The sequence below is a fragment of the Colletes latitarsis genome, chromosome 6, assembly GCF_051014445.1.
Source record: "Colletes latitarsis isolate SP2378_abdomen chromosome 6, iyColLati1, whole genome shotgun sequence".
Taxonomy (NCBI): domain Eukaryota; kingdom Metazoa; phylum Arthropoda; class Insecta; order Hymenoptera; family Colletidae; genus Colletes; species Colletes latitarsis.
The window spans coordinates 23,547,815-23,571,030 of record NC_135139.1 but is presented as its reverse complement, the minus strand read 5'-3'; the positions used below and the strand labels follow the sequence as shown (position 1 = coordinate 23,571,030).

Here is a 23,216-nt window from a genome sequence, read left to right as displayed (position 1 = left end):
AAACTGGCTCGATACTGTAGTCGGTTCGTTGAATTATAAAAAATGTTTATTCTTACATGACTAAATATTTTTACAAAGAAATCGATACAACTTCCACTTCCTAAAATGTCTATCGAATATCATGACATCGTTAGCGTTCATCTTTCGGAACCGCGATAGGTCGTATACCCGAAAGGACTCAATAGCACTGGTATGTGATAATGACCAGCAGGATTCTTCACGTCAAAAACGATCTCGATGAACGGATACATTGTTTCTATTCTTCTTAGAGTGAAATATTTATCGACGTCGAAGTGTATTTTGTAACGTCCAGTCGTGAAATTAATTTTCATGTTATCCACCAAATCTACGCATCGGCCGTTTGGACTCGTATTGCTGAAAAGACGAAACAATTTCGTTGTTTTCATCGGAATATTAATATTTGTCGGTAATACGTGCTACCAGACTGAAAGTACCTCTGCTTAGTGAAAGTATACCTTTCGTTTAAAAACGTCCACCGACCATCCATTAACTTATAAAGGCTAACTTGCAACCCTCCAACCGGTAGACCTTTGCTTGTATCCACAACGTGAGTAGAAATACGGGGCTTTTTACTCGAGGGAGATTTAACAGACTTTAAAAGCACATGCTAAAACAAACGTGTCCCTTGAAAATCGCTTGGAAGAAAGTTGGTTTATTCGTAAGTAAAACGGGCAAAAGAGATATAGTGAACTAGAAAAAGAATAAGGGCGCGCGATTCTGTGTACTCTTTGGACATCGACAATGACTTGGATGCGCAGATGTCGCGAACAAATAAAAGTCTGTAATTCTAGAAATTCACTGTACGTCTTCTAGCCACTATAGCAGGTATACGAAGCTAACACAACCAACGTGTACCTTCTTTGGATTTTGATAACTGGTACCAGCTACGGCAAGTTGGTCCTTGTTTAACTGAACGTCTTTCACAGTATCCTCCTGTTGAATAGCTACAGTTGCAGGTTTCCTATCGGTCATTACCAACGTAGGAAATTTACCCTTTAATTTGCTCAGAACATATTGGGCACCAGGTTGAAATGTACCACCTGTTAAAGTCAGAGTTTTGCCACCCGACGTTAAAGTAATTGTTTTATTTTGTGCAGGTGCGATAGGAATCGTGTTTACGGGTTGAAGCACACCGATTGTATTAGAAGTAGGTGCAACCGACGAGTTTATTTGATAAGCCGTGCTTAAAATAGGCAATGGGCATGCCATCACTAGTTCCGCATCTCCTTGTTTTACGTTTTGCTGAAACAATATCGGAAAACGTAATGCAAATTGCATTACTTATGGGAGTATACCGGACCCGAAAATTCGTGGCATTCGAGTACCTGAAATTTATGTCGCGATGTACTTAGTATACGATAGTTACCAATAATTTCGAAGACTTTCGGTCCAATTTATTTTCACCTCGCCGAATCGCCCTTCCATTTTCGCGTGACTCCTTTTGCGATTCTTTGTTACATTCTTCCGATTCGGGAAGAAGAGACATTACTTGCATCTCTGCGTTACACTGATTTTCCGACTCTACCACCATTTCCATCTGCACAGCCCCTTGATTGTCTACATCCTCTAAATATTCGCTTTGCATGTGATCCATCGCTTCGGCCAAAGTATCCCCGCAACTTTCCTAACAAATCCAGCCATTAACGTTACAAGCTCTTAAATTAACTTTAATTGCAATTTACCGAGAATTAAAATTCAAATTCGGTCTTACCACCCTTTCTATTTTTATTTTTTTCATACTATGCTTAACATCTTCGTCGTCCAAAGTCATTTGTAAATTTTTCCCCTCTTCCTCTTCGTCCTCCTCCTCTTCCTCTTCTTCTTCATCTTCGATTTCACCCTCCTCGTCTTCGGGCGGATCTTTGATTTGCGATTCGTCCAATTCGTCGTCCGTTTCCAATCTCTCAACGACGTATTCTACCTCATCTTCGTTTTCTTCTACTTCTGCCTGAACATGCTCCATAGCCTAATGAAAAAATTATTTGATTTAATTTTCTTGAAATATCTACCATCATAATATTGTATTGTAAATGTAACTACAGCATGCCCCACAAAATTTATTAGCAAGGTGATACAAGAGACTCCATAAAAATAAATAATTGAAACCTCAATTTCATCAACCTCTTCTACTTCAACTTCCTCTTCCGGATCCACCTTCAAAGCAGCAGCCTTTTTCTTTTCTTCTGCCTCGTGTAACAATGCTGCACGTTGATGCTTCATTGTACACGTATGTTTCAATAAAGAAAGTCTATGCGCGTGAAGGTTTTTCTTGCAATACAGGCAGTAAGCACGTGTAGGTTGAAATGGCACGTGGGTCAACCATCCTATGGAAGAATATTGTGTTAAATATATTTAAACTGCAATATGTTTACAGTTTGAATAAATATCAATGACATAATATAGTTAACATTTATATAAAACAGTATCCATTGCATAAAGAATACGTGTTTAAATAATCTCTTTTGCATAGTGGGGATGGTATAACTCGTGATGCCTTTCAAGTATTTTGTAATTTAAATGTAGGTTATTCGAATTGATAAAATTTATATATTTTACCTAGTCATGTACCATGTGCACGATACGTAATATCCGATAAAACTACATCGTGCAATTTATAATCATTGAAATCGAACATACCACCGTACGGATTTTCGTATGGTTGCGAATACATATTTCGTTATTTGCAATTTCGCGCGCGCGCGCTATTCCCTTCTCTCTCGAGCAATTCTGACCCAATGTCCTGATCGCGCCATTTCACTAAACACGTTTTAACAGCATGGTGATATCTACTCGAAAGACAGTCGAATTACCCAGCAGTCCCTTTACTGGTAACTTATTAACGCTAGTAATATGGCTAGGCATATAATAACAGTGTTCAGTGTCATGTCGTACGTCGAATGTGGTAGATCGCTTCTGCAATTTTTTCGCGAAGAGAATTGACAGACGTTTGGTTATTTGTGAATAGAGATACGATTGTTCATTCAAAAGCTTCTTATATTAGAGTTTCACGCGTATCATTGATGCGAATAGGAGATAATGGTACGTAATCCGTGGAAAAGAGTAACGAAAAGAATATCGTATTTAATAAAAAATGTTGGAAACAGTGCAAGATAACCATCGATTGTCGAATAGGTAACGAGGCAGAAAGGTCGTGTCAGTACAAAAGACGTTCTCTCTAAAAATAATTCACCTATTATACAGATCAGAGGCGTCATTGCTTAAGGCCATGACGACTGAGCCACACGATTAGCGTGTATGTATATACGCGTATCCAGCGTGGCACGATACGCGGACGATGCGTTACCAATGTCGACCAAACGTACTGCTTCTTCTGGCTTGGCGACGAGTTATTTTAAAGGCAGCAATGGAACAGTAACGGAGTAGTACCTTTAAAATCGGACATCTGTTCCCATTCTTTGCGATATCGCTGTGTGTAGACACGCGTCTTAGCATGGCTGATTTTCCCCGTCGGGGTAAGACGCTGACCCGTTGGTGTTAGAAAATTCAATACCGTATCGTTGCTCGTAACCATTGTCGAATGCCTCTTCTTCTCCATTACTTCGGAACGTGGGGCCGATTCGAAATCGCCGGATCTCAAAATACCCAAAATCGTAACACGAAATCACTAAATAGTTTTTTCCACGATGAAAGAGGGAGGGGGCACGCGACGAGCACCGAGACCCTCGTCTGGCCTAGTACCGAAGTTAACTCCCTAGCAATGGCGGACAACTGCAACGCTGCAATGATGCGCACCGCCCCTCTGAACCCCCTCCCCCCTCTCTGTGCTATGAGTAACCGTAATGCCACGAATTACAATGACGTACCAACGGTATTCGCACCCCACTTTCATATACGAACATACTTTTTGTATGTTGCATCTATCGAACGAATCTTTTCACGAATGTTTTTAAACAAATCCTAAAACTTGCTTGTTTTTCGTAATTAAGTAGCTCCTATTACGATTTTAATTAAAAAATTACTATTTTACTCCGGTCACAAAATTCGTATGATTTAGAGTATACTCTAGTTTTACAATAGGTATCAATTGAGTTACTATTTAATTTCTAGAGAATTCCATAGAAAAATAATTTATTTTCTTCGACGTAGATTATTCAAGAATCGCAATTATTTGATAATCGGCTTTATCGTACATTGTTCTTCCATCGTATGTAGTATGGTAGTATTATTTTTTAGACTTCTATGTACGATACTGTACTTCGATAGGATGTACGTAATAATTGGTCAAATCGATATGCGCGCGCATACTAACGGATATTCCGTATTAAGCGGGAAAGATGTTAATTGTTTCTATATAAAGAAAGAATATAGTACTTTATTTTTAAAGTAGAACATAAAATATTTGTTCTATATTTGCTGCACAAATTGTATGGTTTAAAATTAAATAGTGTAAAATTGAGTAATACACAAGTTTCCATTATATGTATTATGAAAGGTTTTGAGCGCCACCTAAATGACCTTGAATTAGTGAATCAATAGTAGCAGCGCTCCCTTTACGAAAGAATCGCGAATTAAGAATATCCAAATTAGGGGAAACCTTTGAAACAATTTAAATTAAATAACTTATAAAAACTTGTAAAAAAATAGGCATGAATTTAAAGTTATATTTCGATTTTATTACTTCACCTGTTCATATCAATCGGTACATGATAAAATCGTGAGTAAATTACAAAATATTCCTATATTTATCTCTATATCTTCCCATCTATTTTCCTAATTACGTTTAAAAATATATATTATTTTAACGAATATAAATAGCAATTTGCCAAACTATGTCTAAGTGATACTAAGCACAAGAATGCTACATTTATTTTATTAACAAAATTAAAATTTAATTAATTTAATCACAGTAAACTTAATTCCTTTTCTATATTTATTGTTCGTGGCATATTTATATGACGTATTAATTTCGTATACGTATATTCACACTTTCGTATCGTATGTACGACAATTTTATTTAATTCAAATGATAAATTATAGTTTCTAGATTTCCGTTAGGGAAGAATATTTGTCTGTATACAGTGTATACTGTTGTATTCGTTGAAAACTTAACACTGATAGACTTAATGTCACTAGTGGGAAAAACAATAATATAAAACAAATTCTATGTCGCGTAACAATTTAAAAGTTCTTTATAAACGTTATGCACGATTCTATTATATTTTAATACATAGCAATTGATAATAATTTCGCGATAATACAACGAAATACATAGAATTATATTATATGTTTACACATATATAGGCATATTATCAACGCTTACAATAGAAATAATGAAAAACATTTTTAATGTTCCTTGGGCGGAGAAATAAAGTAATATACTTAAATTATTTAACAAAAACATACGTTGAGCATGAAATAAGTCCACTAACCGAGTGAACTTTTTATCCGCGTATACCTATGGCGTCGATAAATAGTAACGTTTTCGAAGCATTATAAAATTCCATCTTAAGAGGATGTGCTACCATTTAAATATTAATATCAATTCGTGTAAAATAAAAGGTTTTTTAAAAGTATTAAGGGAATAGCTTTCTGAAGAGTAGTGCCAGTTGACTATTATGGTAAAAAGAACGGGTTCAACAAGTTGTTTCTATTGTAAACAATGGAACAAGTGAAGTATAGGGTAGAAGCTTTCATTGTGCCCTCGGGTAATAGTTACCATAATACTTCTAATCAAAGTGAAACGGATAATTTAAAACTAAAATTAAATAAAAGCGACGATACAACTATAGATATTGAATCAAACTATATTAAAAATTATATAAACGATTCGTTTTCCGTCGAAGAAGAGAGCATACAGAATCTGAAGAACTGCATAGCACTTGAGAAATTTATTAAACCAAATAGTATTGATGTAAACAAAGAAAACAAAAACACTTCGAGTAATTTTTATTCTTTTCTTAACATTCCTGAAATAAAATATAAGAAATTCTACAATGCAGACGGTGAATGCTTTTCTTCGTATTTAATAAACAAAGTTCATAGATTAACGCCAATAGATGAAAAAAATGAAGATTTAGAAGAGAAACTTACAGATTTATGTCACCATGGATGCAAAAATGGATGTTCTGTAATTGTGTCAACACCACAAGAAGTTAGCGAAGAAGTGTTTAAAGGAACTTGGTTACAAAAATTAGAAGACATAAAACAAAGGGAAGCTGTATTGAAAAGTAGGGAATTAATTTTAGAAGATCGTGAAAAAGCATTGTTTAAAAGAGAAAGAGAAATAAAAATCTTGGAGCGTCAGGTGAAAGATAAATTGAAGCACCTAGATTTGCAAATTAAAGAAAACAAACACTCACAATGTTTATTGAAATTTCATAACTCACAGAAAAATACTTTGCAATCCTTAGTTGATAGCGATCTTAAAGCAAAGCCTGAAGAATTACAGATAAGTAATTCTGTGGAAAGATTTGATAACACGGATGTTAAATTAAATTTATGTACAAAATCTCATTGTTTGCAAAACATGCCTGGTAACCAAAGTGAACAATTGGATAAGCAAATAGATAACATAGAGATAATGTGTACAGATCTGCAACAAGAGAAAGCAAATGTTGGAAGTTCTTGTTCATCTGATAATAGTACAACTGAAGGGAAAAGATCAAAGCAAAGGTTGAACTTAAAAGGTTCTAAAACTTCAAAGTCATCTTATTGTAAATTTGTTTCAAATAATAGTAAAAAAGGAACAAAACCTTGTAAAACATATTATGAAGATTTGGATTCCACATTATCTGCTGATATAGGAGATTCATCTTTTATTCAAACTTCACAAAAATTTAATCCTGACTTGTATAAAAAGCCATATGCATTCACAAGATCGGTTAGCGAACGCCGCGGAAAATATGCAAACAAGGGAAGCAATATAAATCTTGAAGTTCAAAACTTAGACACTCCTATTGGAATCGAACAGAATAAAATATTAGAAAGAGTTACTAAAAATATTTTTGCTTCGCAAGATAAAGGTACAAAATTTCAACATTATGGTCTTATAGATCATAACATAGGTACTGCAAATACAATATGCAATGTAGAAAATGAAAACAAGTATTCGTATCTTAATTTAGAAACAGGCAATAAGTTATATTTGCATCAGAAAGCAATTAGAGGCTCGAAGGATAGACCAATATCTTGGAACGAGGAATCGAACGAGTGGTTACAAAAAAAACGTGAGGCTTATAATATGATAACGAAAAAAGTATTGCCGGAAGATATCGAAGATAAAGAAAATCTTAAACACAATGTCAAAATTAATAAGTCTGAAAAAATGATTAAAAAAAAAGATATTAGAAATAGAATACTTACCATATTTCGTTGATTTAAAGATATTACGAAGAACGAAAAGCAAAGTTAATGAAGTATTGTAAATATACGTGATAGTTATCCATAAATAAAAAATATGTTTGTATTACAACTTCTGTAATGTATTTGTATATATAAAATTGTATTTTTTTATTACCTTAAAAACAAAATCATAATTTAATACTTTACCGACCGGTGGCCGATTAATCGGCTTTTTGGCCCCAGCGCTTTTTTAAGAAGAAAGATCTGCGGTCGAGCGATCGGTGAAAAGTGTATATGAATGCTGAACCGCTACCGGTCGGTAAAGCGTTAAGTAACTGAAACAATTTTACTAATTCCCAAGAAATACATGGAAGAGGTTTATTTCTTCATGTAAATTACACGTATAATAATATTACAATTATTTAACAAATTGTATATAGATGCACTAATATATTAAAATTAAATTATGGCCAAGATGGGGCTTCTCCAGGTTTCAATTCTCTTCCAAATAGAGCACTTTTATCTCGATAAAGAGTTAGTCTTTCTGATTCTAATCTGTCCATCCACCATCCAAACGCAGTTGCAGAACCTACAACTAGAATAACATGGCAGTACATTTTAAACAAATTTCTCTGCTTTGTCATTTTAATTATTCGACTAGATTTCTCCTTGTGCAGCTAAGCTTTTTTTCCACTTTCGGGTATGATTCCAATCTGCATAAATGGCAGTTACAACAACTGTGGGAAATAGAGTCACTGCCCAGTATCTTGAAATTAATTTTCTGATTTTTCCCATCAAACTAAAAGAAAAACGAAAATTGAAACGTTTTATTTTAATATCTGATTACATTATTTATGCATTTTAAGATGTTTTAGAATTAATTTTTATATAATACGTTACTTTACATAAGTATAAGGTTCAATCGTATCTAAGATATTTAAAAGTAAGAAACAGCGAAGCATAAAAGATACTATTAACACTGTACGATTTGATTTATTTTTGTAAAATACATTTTTTTAAAAGAATTAGTAAACACGGATGGAATGATAATTAACACTATAGAAGGTTAAGGTAAAAGTGTTCTGCGTCTATATAAGTCTCAAGCAATAGACGGTAACTCTAAATAAAGGAACGTATTAAATTAAAATCAATTTTAAACACTATACAGTAGCATTAAACAGATTTACTAGTGACAATCCTATATTTTAAAGTAACAAACCTGTGTGCTGCGGTGCACTATCGCACACCAATGTTACGGACGAGACTGTGACGTAATCGTGATAAATACAACCGACACGACTGAAATAAATTTTTTACACAGCAGAAACATTGTAAAAGTAGAGTTTTGTGACCTATATTACTTAAACATATTAATGGAAAGATATATCAAAAGAATGATTTGTATTTTATAGACAAATTTAACCGATTGGAAAATTAATCAATACTTGCCTGCTGTTCATAAAATGAAACACCGACTGCTAATTAAAATCATTAATTCTTAACATTTAGTTGTTAAGATTTCGTTTAATGCGCAGATTTAACACATATATAGAGAAATAAGAAAGAACCTAGTTATCATTTCTAATGTTTTATTATGAGTGAACAGTTATCTTTATACTTGGCTAAACTGTGTACTATAAACTATATTATAATAATTTCTTGTTTACATTCAAATGTTATATTTAACAAAACAAACATTTCGTGAGGAATCGAGAAAAATTAATTTAAAAAACCTGACATTTCGATTTTTAGTCACGATTACAAAATTCGTTCGTCTATCAAGTGATTAATTAAAAACAAAGCATGCTTAACTACACGATAGTTGGTAAATATTTATATTAATAATGATTTAAAGGAGAAACAAAATACGGTATTATGTTCATTCATTTCTGATTGCAAAGTGACATCGTATATTATAATGTTAAAAAGATTAAATAATAATATTGTTCTTTGAATTTTGAACACTGCTTGTATTTATTAATTATGTACAATATTTCGTGTACGGTACTATAAACACATTACTATAGCAGAAACTCTTAAGACAAACAAAATTTCTCGAATAACCAAGGAACTTAATTCGTAAAACTCCCTTTTAAAAAACTATACACATATTAACCAAAGCATACACCACATTAAGTTCGGAACCCTGCAATTTAATACTATATCTTTTTGGAAGATCATTTTGAAAGACTATTAATGTTATTTTTTACTCTTATAGAATTTTCTTACTGGAATGCAAATAAAGTTATTCATTGAAATACTTCGATTACATTACGTGTGTATACATTGGCTGAATATTATCATCAACGTAATAAAAATACATAATTTTCCTTTCTTGTTTGTATTGCATCGTTGCACGAGCATACATTTAATGAAACGATAGGCACTGCATATAAGTACCTTTGCCTTATCGAACGAAGAAGCAAAAGCACCAGTTATTTATGAAACATCATTATTTACGGTGATTTTTCTTTAAGGAGCCTCGTATCGATATAATTTAAATTATTACATGTATATAACGGTATGTAATACTTCTGTAAAACCAAGTATCGAATGATTGGGGGGAAAGATCGATTAATCGCAACTACTATTGGCTCTGCCTTTGTACAAATTATACTTTTGTCTACTTTATCGTGCTAAACGCCGAACACGCAACAGAAAAAATTTGTGACCGTCAGATTTTCATATCAAGTACGTACAAATAATTTAAAGAAACCCTTCATAAGAATGTTCATCGAGAATGTCTGGAAAATTGTATTTCACGTAGATGTAATACCTACAATCAAAACGTTGGCGGTCTGAGAACGTACGCAAATACATCAAGTAATACACTAAACATAGTTGAGCGTCGATGTGTTTTTTTTTACTTTTCATTCGGTATTTATACTCTACTGTAAGTTGTAGTTGCTCAGACGCCAATGCAATGAAGCACAATTAATGTGATCTAATGAAAATATAGGGACGTAATATATACTCTGATCATTCGTACAAATTTATACTGATATGATTTCCTTTGTTCTATTGCAATGCCGTATTTAAGAAATAGCATTTCATTTGGCATCTGGTGGTGATAATACAGCTTCCGATGATGCATTGTTTAAACTGCATGAGATTTTGTTATCGTTCGAGGATTTTTCATTTTGTACCACAGTAGTTGCAAGCTCTGTATTTATTATGTTCTCTCCACACGTGATTTCTCTAAAACATGTAATTAATATTTTTTATTGCGAGACAATATTACGTGTTTTGTCATACACGGCGGTTCGCTTACCTGGCGTTTAAAATTTCGCTTGGATTTGCATTTTTATCAGCAGTACAAACAGAAAATAGACTATCCTCGATACTTTTATGATTTATATTCGTTTCAGTGTGCGAAGAAGTACTATCGACAGAATCTTCGACTTTGACATCATCTGCTTCGATGGCTTCCGCCGTTACATTACTTCCCACTACAGCTTCCGTTTTATTTAGATCCGCCGATGTATCCGGTGGCCCTTTTTTAATTTCATCACACAATTTGTTATCTACTATCACAGTATTCTCTACACTGAGAATGTTTTCAAAATTATCAAAATTTGCCCAACCAGTAGGTTCAACTGTTTCTGATGGTGCACTGTCCCATGGATTCACCTCCGGAAGTGTATTACCGGTGGATAATGGTTCAGTTGAATCCCATGCTAATATAATAAATATTAAAACAGCATTATACTAAATTACAAAATCGTTTCAACTAGTTTTACATCCGTATAAAAAGTTTTATGTAATTCATGTAATATATAAATTGATAAAAATGAATCTACCTCATACAAGAAAAAAGGGACTTTTTTTTAAGGCGAAAAAATTATTGTTAAATAGATAAAACCTTCGTCATCCTCGTCGAACGAATTGGAATCATTATGTTGTTGTTTTGTGGGCCAGTCTTGTTTATCTACCACAGTTTGAAAAGTAAGTTCACCTTCGTCGCCCCACTCCGCCTCTGCACTACAGTCTTCCAAGCCGATGTTTTGTTTCTCTTGACATATCTGCAAAGAATCATTAATATTTTATGAATTTGATATATTTAAAATACAAAATATTTAGTTACACTGTCTGTACCTTAGTGAACATATCTTCTCTCTCTTCATGATCTTTTTCACTGAGAGTAAAGGCCAACGTTGTTAATTGGTCAACTGAGTAACTATAATAGCACTTTGTAAAAGGAGGATATTGCAAAAAGATAATACTATGCTATAATCATAGAATCTATCGTTTTTTTTTCTTGTAATTATAAAAAAAGTGTTCATGCGCGCGTTTGTAATTGTCGAGTATTAGTAATAAAATGTGCATGAACACATGTATTAAATTACTTACTGTAGATCACCTTTACTTTTATTGAATTCATCGTCGTAGAATCCAAAATTTCCAATACAATCTGGCTGTTTTATATGCTGTTTCAGGTAACTAGCGTAATACTATTCATGTTACGCAATATTATGTAAAATAATAACTTGTTATAATTCGTCGATAAAATTTGTTAGTTTGTAACAATCTATTATATATATACATTTTTTTTTATAGTTTTATATAAATACATAATATAGTACTAACTGGTTCAACTCGATGAACTTTAAGAAATTCTTCTTGGGGATAAGAATTATAATCATCTGGATCTTCGCTGGAATTATTTATGAATGACTGGGTTTGTCCACACTAAAAATTCACATCATGAATTTACCTCAAGTAATATTATAAAGTTATAATTTTAAATAAATATGGATTTATTTATACGAAAGTTTAAACGTACTAAAAGAATTTGATGAGTTTTATTAATCTTTGCCAATTGTGTATTCACAAGGTTTTTCCATTTATTAAGACACTCGGGTGTTAGATTAGCATTTAAAAAGTTATCTAAATCTTCGCTTTTCTTACGTTGGTTAACAATGTTATTTGCAATATTTATCAAATGACCCATGTATCCCTGTCTGATTCCATTTTCCATATTCCTAAAATTTAATAATAATTTGCTAAGCAGTTTTCACATTATCACAAAATGAGAACGTATATTATGTTTTTTAATTGTTGTTTAACGTACTGTTTACTATCATTTTTGTCCCATGCTTCTAAAATTCGATCTATTAATTTGCACTTGATAAATATCTGAAAATTTGTTTAATTATATCGATCAAATTTATGTTTTCTTGTACTCTTGTTGAAACAACGATACTTACATTAGCATAAATAATGTCATTTGTATCCTTAAAATCACAATTAACAGCTAAAGCCAGGCACAACTGTACTTGAGTATGTAGGAAATTATTCCATGTGTATGTAAAAAATAAATCCTTAAGAAACATGAAAAAAAGCATATTTGTTTAAATACTAGATTTCTTTAATGCATTTCAGTATCTTATTTTTTACTTACCAGTAGTGTTTGGAATGTTCCTAATTCTACTAAGGTCTCATAAATTTTTACATTTTCTGTTGTCATTAGTGCTGTGAATAACTTTGCTACATGTATACGCGTATTCCCTAATGGGCATTCTAACATTCCAGCAGTTGTTTTAACAGGAGGTTTCTATGATATGAAAATAATTTTATAAATAACTCAGATGTCCGACGTTCGATGATTAAATAACAAAATCAAGATACAGTAGTGCCCACTTAAGTGTCCGCGGCCGGTCCCGAGCATGGGTTGAATTCTTCTCAGAATTCAACTGAGACAAGGAAAGAGGATGAGTGCGAGATATAATAGTGAGATATAATGCAATGTATCGATAATGACCGGCGTCAAGTTACGCTCGACGCACGCTTCCAAGATTAGGTGGGGATAACTGCGGACGCTTAAGTGGGCACTACTGTATGTACAATTCTCTATACAGTACTTATACTTACATAGGGTGGGTCTAATAGAAGTTTATGAAGTTGTTCTAGATAAGGCAGGGTCGCGTTTGAAATTTGTATACGCTGTTCATTGTCTGTAACCTCGTCTCCGATACCATTGCCTTGAATATCTCCCTCATTTAACGCGCTAAAGATACAGAAAATACATTTTACTAATATATTCACTTTCTTGTAACACGTCAAAATATTTAAATAATAATTCATAGTCTTTACTTGTTAGCTTTTTGGCCTAAAAGTGTTAGAAGTACTTGAATTCCTCCAACAATACTACTCTCCAGTTTTTCCCCACTTAAGATGGTTTCTAACAACAGGCTCACAGTGTCTGCTCTGTGAAAAAAAGAATAACTTATTGTAAAGAAAAGTACAGTAACTTTTTTAAATATCTTACAACTAGCAATTATACAATTTATGTTCATTCAATTTTATATTTTCTTATACTTACGATTCAAGAGTATTTAAAATAGGATCTGAATCAGTTTGTTTTGTGGATGTACGTTGATTTTCTCTTGTTTCGGTAATCATATCACAAAGTAGTTGTGCAGCATTTGCATGTTTACTTGATTCAGAATTAGGTGATAACAACTTCACCAGTCTTTGCACTAACTGTTGACTATCTAACCACTGTTAAAACAAGTATGTATATAAAGTTTTAAATAAAACAATCAAATTATTTATATTAATTGTATAAGCAAATCTGAGCTCATTATAATGCTAAAAGGACTTGAAACTGTAACTCCTTACATTTAATATATTTTGTCGCATATCATTGCCTTCAACCTGAGTGACAAGTTTCAGTATTAAATCCATAATTGCAAAGGTTTCCAAATGTTGTAAAAGTAAATCGACGCATGTTTGACGACTTTTTAAAAATTCTATTACCTGTAGACAAGTGAACTGATACGAATACCAGTTCTAACAAAAAAAATGAAACTGTAAGATTTATAGACCAGTCATGAATAATGGATAAGAATAATCATTTAGAAATAATAAAATTTCAAACTACATATTTTATTATCTATATTAAATTTCAGTAAATTTATTACATTGGCTTATAATCACCTGATCGGTTTTACGAGCAACAAGTACTCCAATAGTCTTACTAAAAAATGATGCCAACAAAGGATTTAATGGCTGGTCCGTATCGATAAAGGAATAAAGTTTAGCCAGAAGTGTTTCATCCCCTAAAATATAACATATTTTAATCTCTTTTTATTGTATACGTGTTGTAGGTACGTATTAAAATCTTCCAATTATATTTTTGAGGGATTTTGTAACTTTTTCATGTACCTGCTAATTTCTCATTTAAAGTTGGGATAACGCAAGTTAATAGTTCGCAAGCTACATTTGGATATTTGTAACGCCAACGTTCCTCTATATCTGCTGATGGTTCTTTAGTTGTAAGCATTATCAATTCTTCCATTACATCGGGTCTTATTAAACTACAAGCAATATCACATTAGAGCTATATAGAATTTGTCAAAATACAGTTTAATTTTACTTACTAGTCGACAAGTTTTTTATTTTGGCTTCTACATTCTTGCAAAATATCTTCTTCATCCATCAACTCTTGTAATGTAATACCCTACAATCACAAGTAGGATTAAGTCTCTTGTTTGTATCAATCAGAATTATCAATAATTTCTTATATGAATACATTTCAAAAGCATAGTGTGGCTCTTCGAATGATATCTATCACTGTGCTTTTTTTTTTTTTTTTAAATATTTTCTGATGACAAGGCAGTTTCCTTAAAAAATCATTATTAACAAAGAAAATTGAAGGTGTGCAAAAGTAAAAATGAATTGTGTAAAAATATGTATACGTATGCATGTGTGTGTATATATATATGTATATATATATATATATTATATATTTTATACGTATTTATATATATTGTAATGTATTATATATATATTTCATTGCCACGATGTTACCACGAAATATAGAAATCAAGTAAAGAAAGATATAAGCTGAAGTCCCAACGAGTTCTTAAAATTTGTAAATTGTTAGTCGTTAGAACAACGACTTTTATCCGTGTAAAAGTGATTTCCTTACCTCTTTATTGAGCAGTGCCTCGATATGAGGCGATGACACGTGATTATTCGCCCAAAACATGATGTGATCGCGTATCACGCCTTTACTCGACTACGATACGATTAATCAGACGCGAAAATAATCACAACATTGAAGTGGTGGCCACTAAAAAAATAACGTAATACTTCGCGAGAGGGAGAGCCTACTAACATTGCATGGGCACGTATTGAAACTGTGACGACGCCGTGAAATAATTGCAGCGACAATTGTCGGCACTGCGAAATCTAAGGTAACAAACAAAACCGTTTTTCCTTTCCCCGGAGCAGAATTAGTTTCAAAATGTCACTTTTTCTCCCAAAAGCAGAAACTCGTAAGGATTGTTTTAACTTTGACGTTTGCTGCGAAAGCGATATTCCACAATCGACTTTCGACCAAGGAAACGCACCTTATTTCAGAATATTCGGTCTCGAAACTCAGAAATTTAAGTATGGTTTACATACTGGACAAATAAATGAAAATTCTCCTTCTCGAAATGCTGCAAATTGGGATTCGAAGAGTACAGGATTTGACGCTTTAAATGAGAGAATTTTTGAAAATGTGAATTCTTTTCACAGGAAGGACAGAATTAGAAAAGATATTTATAAATAGATAACTTGTGAACATTAGATTAAAGACAAGATTTACGATCAGTTCAAATGTCTTGTTTTTCTTATATTTATTCAAAGAAACGATTGGTTGGCGTGTTATTTTCAAGATTGCTCCTTTGAGCAAGTTCACGCAGGTCGCAAAGATTTGAAAGAGCATCGTTTCGTCTTTAAACAATTTGTTCAATAATATGGGTAAAAAGGATAAGAATAAAAAAAAAGTTAGCGGCAGCGTTAAGACGGCGCTCAAAACTGAAAAGAAATTGAGTGCTAAACAAAAAAAGGAATTAGCTGCGCTCGGTGAGGTTAGTGAAATGTATAAACACGGATGGTAGTTTTATAATAATAATGAATTATATGTATAAATAATGAATTCTTTCTTTTTATAAATTTTAGGATGATATAGAACACGTGATTGCCGAAATCGAAAAGGAAGAAGCTCGAAGACAACGTGTTATTGAAAAGCTAGTTGCACCACCATCTCGACGTGTAAACTTTACTTTGACCACACATCCTTTTAAAGATGAGCTTATTATGCTCGGTGGAGAGTTTCATGATGGACGCACGGTAAATTAAAATAAAATAATTGCTAATTAAAATATATTTTAGTATTCTAATGATTGTATTTTATTTAGACGATCGTTTATGGAGACATGTTTACATATAACTTGAATAAAAACGAATGGACCATTGTAAAAGCACCAGGTGCTCCACCTCCACGCTGTGGTCATCAAGCAGTAGCAACAGCAACAAATAAAGGAGAGTTATGGGTCTTTGGTGGTGAATTTTCTAGTCCTTCAGAATCACAATTTTATCATTACAAAGATTTATGGGTCTATAGAATTGGAGAAAAAAAATGGGAAAAAATTTTGTGCGTATTATACCATTTAATAATTAGACACAGAAATTTTCTTGTTATTTAGTTTTGTTTATCTTTTCTAGATCATCTGGTGGTCCATCGGCTAGAAGCGGTCATAGAATGGCACATATAAAAAAACAGTTGATAGTTTTTGGTGGATTTCATGATAACTTAAGAGATTATAAATATTATAATGATGTGCATATATTTAACCTTGATACATACGTATGGCATAAAATTGAACTATCAGGTAAAATTATGATAGAAAGATATTTTTATTAGAAATATATTTTACAATATTTTAGGTATTCCGCCGCTTCCTCGATCTGGTTGTATATTACTTCCAACGCCTGAAAATAAACTTCTTGTATATGGTGGTTATAGCAAAGAAAGAGTAAAAAAGGATATTGATAAGGGTCTCGTTCATAGCGACATGTTCCTAATGACATCTGAAAGTAAGTACATAGTTTATTTCATATACTTCAATTTTAAATATTATTGAGAATATTATTTTAGAAAATGATGAAACTGGTTTAAGATGGAAATGGATATCTGTAAAACAATCAGGACATAAATTGTCGCCGCGATGTAGCACATCGGCGGTTTTAGTTCAGTCAAATATAGCATATTTGTTTGGCGGCGTTTTTGACAACGAGGATAACGAAGAAGAACTTAATGGAACATTTTATAATGATTTGATGGCTTTAGATTTAGAAAAATTTCAATGGCACATTGGTAAGTGCGCTAGCTACAATGGTACTTTTTTAAATGACGCGATTGAAGTCTAATGGATGTTTTTATTCAACTGGCTTAGTGACATTATGTGGGAAAAAAGATGTAACTGCACGACGTCGAAGAAGAAAACTAAAAGAAGATGGTAGCCAAGAAAACGACAGTGAGGATGAAGATGAGGATGTTAATGAAACGCAAAAATCATCTGCTCCTAATGAATCCACAATTGTCGACGATGACGGAATATTCACAGTTACAATAGGTCCAACATCAGCAATTACTACACATAAGAAAGAAAACACGCACGAGGATGTATTTGTTCCATGTCCCAGAATAAATCCTGGACTTGCTATAAAACACAATGTTTTGTATCTGTATGGTGGTATGTTTGAAAATGGCGACCGACAATATACACTCAATGATTTATATAGTTTGGGTACGTATATTATTATAATTCAGTAAATTATATAAATACGTATAATAATAAATTACTAATATTCTACTTATTTTCAGATTGTCGCAAATTAGATGAATGGAGAACGATAATAGAAGATGATTTATCTTCACAAACTTGGTTCGAATCGAGTAGTTCAAGTTCGGAGAATGGGGACACTGACAGCTGCGACGAAGATAAAAGTGACTCGGAAGTTGAACATACGGACGTAGATAAAAATTAATTTCTGTATTGCATTATGAAGTGTGAGTATGCTCCGAATTTTTTCAGTTTTAGTTTTAAAAAAATAATCAATATGCTAACCTGAAATATTTTTGAGCACAACTGTGGTTTATTTTGTTTATATTTCATCTTGAAGTTTCAAATTGCTTTCAACGTTTGAAACCCTCTTGATCGAACGTTTTTTGATTTTGTTCAAAACTGAAGAATCCTAGAAAGTAAGTGTACATGTATAGCACATAGAAATGATCGCAAAACTAAATGAATACGTGATATACATCAAGAATTTACCTGTGAAATAAAAACAAGTGTACAGTCAGGAGTAAACTGAGAGCACGTACTATTTTCATCATGCATATAATTATGTTTTTGAAATACATGAATATTGTGCAACCTGCATCCACCTTTAACTAAATTTATGACTTCATTATAGAAATTAAAATTGTCAGGGTCACTAGTTACAATATAAACTGCAAGAAAAATTTCTTCTTAATATTTTAACAAAGTCACATACATATTTGATATGTGTACAGACAGTTACCTATTGGTTTTTGTGTTCCTTTTAGGCCACCTGTAAGTCTTCTAATTTCAGATACAATCATTAATGCTACGTCGATTCTTTCTTGTAATCTAAAGTCCGTCCACTTTTTAAGCTGTAATAGTCATAGTAAATATGGTTGTAGAATTTTTAAATTTATTGAAGGGTAAACAAATAATCTAACCTCTTCCGACGTTGGATATGGTGCTTCCATTAAGGATGGTACTGATAAAAACTCTGGAAATTTATCCGATAATCTTTTGTATAAATCATCAGCAAGGTATGGCATTATGGGAGCAATTATTCGTAGTGAAACTTCCAAGCATGTTCTTGTACCATATGTGTGACTTGCAATGATCTCTGAATTGTTACTGTAAAATCCAAATTTTGTTGCTTCCTACAAGATATTAAGTAGAGTGTAGAAGATTGTGTATTATTCAAAAGCAAATTTTTCTTTCATAATCTTACCAAATAATAATCGCAAAATGTGTAATGAAAAAATTCTTTTATGCATGTAATAGCTTTATGAAAATCTCGTTGCATGATCGCATTATTAACAGTGCTGACCATTAAAGATAATTGACTTAAAATCCAACGGTCAAAAATTGACATACTCTTTGGTTCTTGATACTCCCTTTCATTAGTCATAAATAGGACAAATCTACTTGCTTGCCAAATTTTGTTACAGAAAAATTTATTTGCTTGGCATTCCATTATATCGAAATGTTCTTTTAAATCTATTCAATTAAAAAGTCAACCGTAATTAAATTTTATTACATTGAAAAGAGCAAATGAAATGTCGCATGTATTAACGTGTACTAACTTTTAATGTTGTGACTGCATAATGTTACGCGTAGTGCATCCACGCCGCATTGTAGTATTCCATTAGGGAACATTTTTTTATTTACAAGCAACATTCGTTGCAATTCTTCTTTTTCAAGAATGCCTATATCATGATTTTTTTTCATTTGTATAGTTAGTTCCTGATTGCATAAAAATATTTAATACCAATAAATGAAATGTTTAAATATAATAACCATTAACACTCACATCTATAGTAGCACCATTAATGATATTTTCTGGTGAAATGACATTTCCAACTGATTTGGACATTTTTTTCCCGTGAGTATCACATAATATACCATGCAAAAGTATTTCCTATGTGACAACAATGTTTAAATCTCTATAAAGAAACAATTTTAGTGGCAAAGATATATTTAAGAATAAGAAAATCGTACGTTAAAAGGTAGACGACCGGTCAACTCCAATCCTAACATGACCATTCTTGCAACCCAAAAGAATAATATATCATGTCCTGTTTCCATTAATGTTAAAGGATAATAATTTTTAAAATCTTCCGTCTAAAAGTACATGTTTCAACATACTGTAACAATGATATCTTATTCGTTATTTAATTATTATTACATTATACCTTCTTTGGCCATCCTAGTACCGCAAAAGGAATAATTGCAGACGAAAACCATGTATCTAAAACATCTGGGTCTTTATGTAATTTTAAGTTACATCCATATGTGTTTTCCACAATGAGCCGCGCATCGCTCTCAGTCCGAGCTATTATCCATTCAGTTTTATCGCCAACTGTAACGTAATAAGCTGGAATACTATGACCCCACCATAGTTGCCGTGAAATGCACCAATCTCTAACAGGAGTAGTATAATCAGAAAATGGATATTGTAATTAATCTTTTATATGCATCTTAGATTGTTTTCCAATTACCTAATGTTATTTAACCTGTCATACCATGCTTGTTTGTGAATAGGAGGAACTATATTTAAATGATTCTGTTCCACAGCTTCTATCGCTTTTTGCGCCATACTTTTGGTCTTGACAAACCATTGTTCTTTCAATATGTATTCTATAATATCTCGAGATCGTGAACACCTTGGTATGCAGACATTATGATCACAAACACTTTGTAGAACACCTCTATTCGACAATTCATTTAAAACTTTTTCTCGTGCGATAAATCTTGGAAGACCCTAGAATATTTTCTATATATATATAGTCACGATAATTACAAAACACAATTGTTTACATTGAACATTATTATACCTTATATGAATTTCCTGCCTCTGTTATGTTTCCGTGTTTATCAATAACGTCGATAATGTCTAACTGATGATTTGTAGCAATTGCATAATCTAAATGATCATGGGCTGGTGTTACTTTTACTGCACCTAAAAGTGTCTTTTAGAATCACTTATTATTCAAACTAAAAAAATACTTAAATATCTCCCAGTGATTGAAATATATATACCTGTGCCAAAATTCATATTAACCAAAGGATCAGCAATAACAGGTATATAAGTATTCCTTATAGTGTGCCAAACATTTTGGCCAATATACTTTGCATATCTTTCATCATCTGGGTGAACAGCAATTGCTACATCACCAAAAACAGTCTCTGGTCTAGTTGTTGCAACTATTATTTTGTCTTCTAAAGAAAAATATTTTTTCATAAAATAAGATAGATGCAAACAGCATGTAGAATTTATAGCAAAAAAAATTATTACTTGAATCTTTGAGTGGATAAGCTATATATGCTATTTCACCAAATGTAATCTTCTTTTCATATCCTGGAACTGCTACTTGTGTTTTTTTATTAATATACATATAGTCTACTTCAATATCAGATATTGTACTATGCAAAGTAGGAGACCAATTAACTAAATCTTTTTTCCTATATAGAAGTTCTTTTTCATTTAGAGTTACAAATGCTTCTACCACAGTATCATTATAATTCTAAAATTTCAATCAGAGATGAATGATTTGTCTTAAAAATTTAAGATACCTAGTATATGAAAGAAAATTTTATGTATTACCTTATTCATTGTAAAATATTCTTTAGACCAATCCACACTGGCACCCAAAGCTTTCAACTGAGACTTTATTTCATTTTCCTTCTGATCCTTCCATTCCCAAATATATGAAAGAAATTGTTCTTTTTCTATATCAAATTTGGCAATGCCTTTTGTTTTAGAAAGATACTTTTCTACTATTAATTGTGTTGCAATTCCAGCATGATCTAAACCTGGTATCCATATTACAGGGTGACCCTTCATTCTATACCTATATAAAAGATACTTTCAACAATTTTAACTACAACAATTAAACAATGAAGATTAATGAAAAGTACCATCTTGCTAAAATATCTTGAATGGTAACAGTTAATGCATGTCCTAAATGCAATGTTCCAGTAATATTGGGAGGTGGTAGTAGCATTTTCAATGTTTCCTTCTCACTGGGTTTAACAGTAAAGTACTTATTCTTTTCCCAAATATCATACCATCCATTTTCTACGTCGTTGGATTGATAAATTGGTGGATAATCTAAAGAAAAAAGTGCATTGATCGTAACGTTTTATTTATAAATTTTCATTTCGAAAGAATAAAACTTCAATTACGTATCGTTTTACCTGACACATGTTTAGTAAAAATAGTGCAGTAATAATATTTGCAATAAAAATTAATACGCAAACGATCACTTCGTCGTACGATATTCATTATAAATTGGTAAACAATACTTTACGGGTTTGCTTGTATACTTAAGAAAATATAACCAATAATACGACTAACGCTAAAGTACTGATTTACTGTAGTTGAAATTAATGACAATAATCCTTCTTAAATCAATCATATATCATTATTTCAGCCAACAGTATATTTAGTAAAAAATAATAAGTGTTCATTTATTTAAGTCAAGTAAGTTAACTTCGCGGTTTTTTTGTTGTTCACGTTAGGAGACATCGAATGCTTAGATTGTACTTGGATTCCATTAAACAGTGGTTCTCAATTTCTTTACATTGCACTTTATTTAAATATACAATAATATTCCATGTTGAAATGATTTAAGAAAAAATCGTAGCTATTTTAATGGTATTTTAAGCAATAAAATAATTCACCTTTATAATATGTATACTTTATAAATTATATACTAGTAATAAAAGATTTTTCAAGTTCAAATAAACATTATTTACACTTATACATATATATATATATATCTGTACAATATCTATAAATTTTAAAGTGTAACAAAACATTTACAGTTATACAAGTGTGTAATATTTAATATTAATATATGAATACCGAAATCCTATAGAAAGGAATTAATCGAACTATCTAGTAATTGGTTTTTTAGTCATTACACATATATCGATCAATAAAATATAATTAACAACGAAATTACGAGAAACAATAAATTCTCCAAAGTGTACATATGTATATCCGGTTGTGAAATTATAACAAGTGTATCCAATAAGGATTATAACGAAGAGAAGGCAATCTCAAACAATAATTATGTAATGATGAAATATTATATATGTGAAGCTATGCCTGATAAATTAATAAGCCAATAATATATATAATGGCCTCGAAAAGATATAAAGGAAACCGCGATTTTTATTTCGTTTCAATCTATATAGTAGATATCGATGGAATTTTTTTTTATAGTAAGATAATAAAATTAATCTCTTGCTTCAACGTGGCGAAAAACTTATTTAAATACAAGTTTAAAT

General features: G+C 31.9%; 7 protein-coding genes across 14 annotated transcripts; 2 read left to right on the top strand and 5 right to left on the bottom strand.

The window, feature by feature from the left end:
- Nucleotides 1-28: 28 nt before the first annotated feature.
- On the bottom strand, nucleotides 29-3,577 carry LOC143342458 (uncharacterized). 3 transcript variants are annotated; one of them, XM_076766371.1, is made up of 7 exons: nucleotides 3,409-3,577; nucleotides 2,128-2,345; nucleotides 1,733-1,987; nucleotides 1,388-1,645; nucleotides 877-1,263; nucleotides 477-628; nucleotides 29-375 (listed from the first exon to the last, which is right to left on the bottom strand). In XM_076766371.1, the coding sequence occupies exons 1-7, from the start codon at nucleotides 3,575-3,577 to the stop codon at nucleotides 138-140; spliced, it is 1,677 nt and encodes a 558-aa protein (XP_076622486.1). In that variant the 3' UTR covers nucleotides 29-137. The 3 variants fall into 3 exon arrangements, with proteins under 3 accessions (XP_076622486.1, XP_076622487.1, XP_076622488.1); XM_076766372.1 differs by having other exon boundaries at nucleotides 2,143-2,345; XM_076766373.1 differs by lacking the exon at nucleotides 3,409-3,577 and adding an exon at nucleotides 2,659-2,826.
- A 153-nt stretch (nucleotides 3,578-3,730) lies between these two features.
- On the top strand, nucleotides 3,731-7,549 carry LOC143342456 (uncharacterized). Its single transcript, XM_076766370.1, has one exon. The coding sequence runs from the start codon at nucleotides 5,642-5,644 to the stop codon at nucleotides 7,355-7,357; it is 1,716 nt and encodes a 571-aa protein (XP_076622485.1). The 5' UTR covers nucleotides 3,731-5,641; the 3' UTR covers nucleotides 7,358-7,549.
- A 118-nt stretch (nucleotides 7,550-7,667) lies between these two features.
- Nucleotides 7,668-7,967, bottom strand: LOC143342465 (NADH dehydrogenase [ubiquinone] 1 beta subcomplex subunit 1). The gene has a single exon (XM_076766382.1). The coding sequence runs from the start codon at nucleotides 7,965-7,967 to the stop codon at nucleotides 7,788-7,790; it is 180 nt and encodes a 59-aa protein (XP_076622497.1). The 3' UTR covers nucleotides 7,668-7,787.
- On the bottom strand, nucleotides 7,688-8,473 carry LOC143342464 (uncharacterized). The gene is made up of 2 exons (XM_076766381.1): nucleotides 8,224-8,473; nucleotides 7,688-8,122 (listed from the first exon to the last, which is right to left on the bottom strand). The coding sequence occupies exons 1-2, from the start codon at nucleotides 8,283-8,285 to the stop codon at nucleotides 7,981-7,983; spliced, it is 204 nt and encodes a 67-aa protein (XP_076622496.1). The 5' UTR covers nucleotides 8,286-8,473; the 3' UTR covers nucleotides 7,688-7,980.
- A 422-nt stretch (nucleotides 8,474-8,895) lies between these two features.
- Nucleotides 8,896-15,639, bottom strand: Fmt (phosphatase 6 regulatory subunit 1-like protein fmt). Of its 3 annotated transcripts, XM_076766369.1 has the most exons (19): nucleotides 15,257-15,639; nucleotides 14,706-14,785; nucleotides 14,491-14,642; nucleotides 14,263-14,384; nucleotides 13,945-14,115; nucleotides 13,646-13,824; nucleotides 13,417-13,530; nucleotides 13,195-13,330; nucleotides 12,725-12,877; nucleotides 12,531-12,644; nucleotides 12,395-12,459; nucleotides 12,107-12,305; nucleotides 11,911-12,012; nucleotides 11,674-11,774; nucleotides 11,419-11,500; nucleotides 11,186-11,345; nucleotides 10,908-11,000; nucleotides 10,595-10,817; nucleotides 8,896-10,521 (listed from the first exon to the last, which is right to left on the bottom strand). In XM_076766369.1, the coding sequence occupies exons 1-19, from the start codon at nucleotides 15,314-15,316 to the stop codon at nucleotides 10,374-10,376; spliced, it is 2,454 nt and encodes an 817-aa protein (XP_076622484.1). In that variant the 5' UTR covers nucleotides 15,317-15,639; the 3' UTR covers nucleotides 8,896-10,373. The 3 variants fall into 3 exon arrangements, with proteins under 3 accessions (XP_076622484.1, XP_076622483.1, XP_076622482.1); XM_076766368.1 differs by having other exon boundaries at nucleotides 10,595-11,000; nucleotides 11,419-11,458; XM_076766367.1 differs by having other exon boundaries at nucleotides 10,595-11,000; nucleotides 15,257-15,638.
- A 210-nt stretch (nucleotides 15,640-15,849) lies between these two features.
- Nucleotides 15,850-18,147, top strand: LOC143342459 (kelch domain-containing protein 4). Its single transcript, XM_076766374.1, has 8 exons — nucleotides 15,850-16,184; nucleotides 16,276-16,446; nucleotides 16,515-16,750; nucleotides 16,822-16,988; nucleotides 17,044-17,193; nucleotides 17,255-17,473; nucleotides 17,553-17,906; nucleotides 17,984-18,147. The coding sequence occupies exons 1-8, from the start codon at nucleotides 16,071-16,073 to the stop codon at nucleotides 18,145-18,147; spliced, it is 1,575 nt and encodes a 524-aa protein (XP_076622489.1). The 5' UTR covers nucleotides 15,850-16,070.
- Nucleotides 16,995-22,767, bottom strand: Valrs-m (Valyl-tRNA synthetase, mitochondrial). Of its 4 annotated transcripts, none has more exons than XM_076766364.1 (17): nucleotides 22,119-22,767; nucleotides 21,840-22,032; nucleotides 21,526-21,772; nucleotides 21,217-21,445; nucleotides 20,961-21,140; nucleotides 20,756-20,880; nucleotides 20,420-20,682; nucleotides 20,114-20,342; nucleotides 19,920-20,042; nucleotides 19,732-19,839; nucleotides 19,505-19,664; nucleotides 19,150-19,418; nucleotides 18,866-19,078; nucleotides 18,685-18,796; nucleotides 18,435-18,613; nucleotides 18,228-18,354; nucleotides 16,995-17,187 (listed from the first exon to the last, which is right to left on the bottom strand). In XM_076766364.1, exons 1-16 carry the CDS (start codon nucleotides 22,204-22,206, stop codon nucleotides 18,265-18,267), a joined length of 2,808 nt encoding a protein of 935 aa, XP_076622479.1. In that variant the 5' UTR covers nucleotides 22,207-22,767; the 3' UTR covers nucleotides 16,995-17,187; nucleotides 18,228-18,264. The 4 variants fall into 4 exon arrangements, with proteins under 4 accessions (XP_076622479.1, XP_076622480.1, XP_076622478.1 ...); XM_076766365.1 differs by having other exon boundaries at nucleotides 16,995-17,088; XM_076766363.1 differs by having other exon boundaries at nucleotides 16,995-18,354.
- Nucleotides 22,768-23,216: the final 449 nt, after the last annotated feature.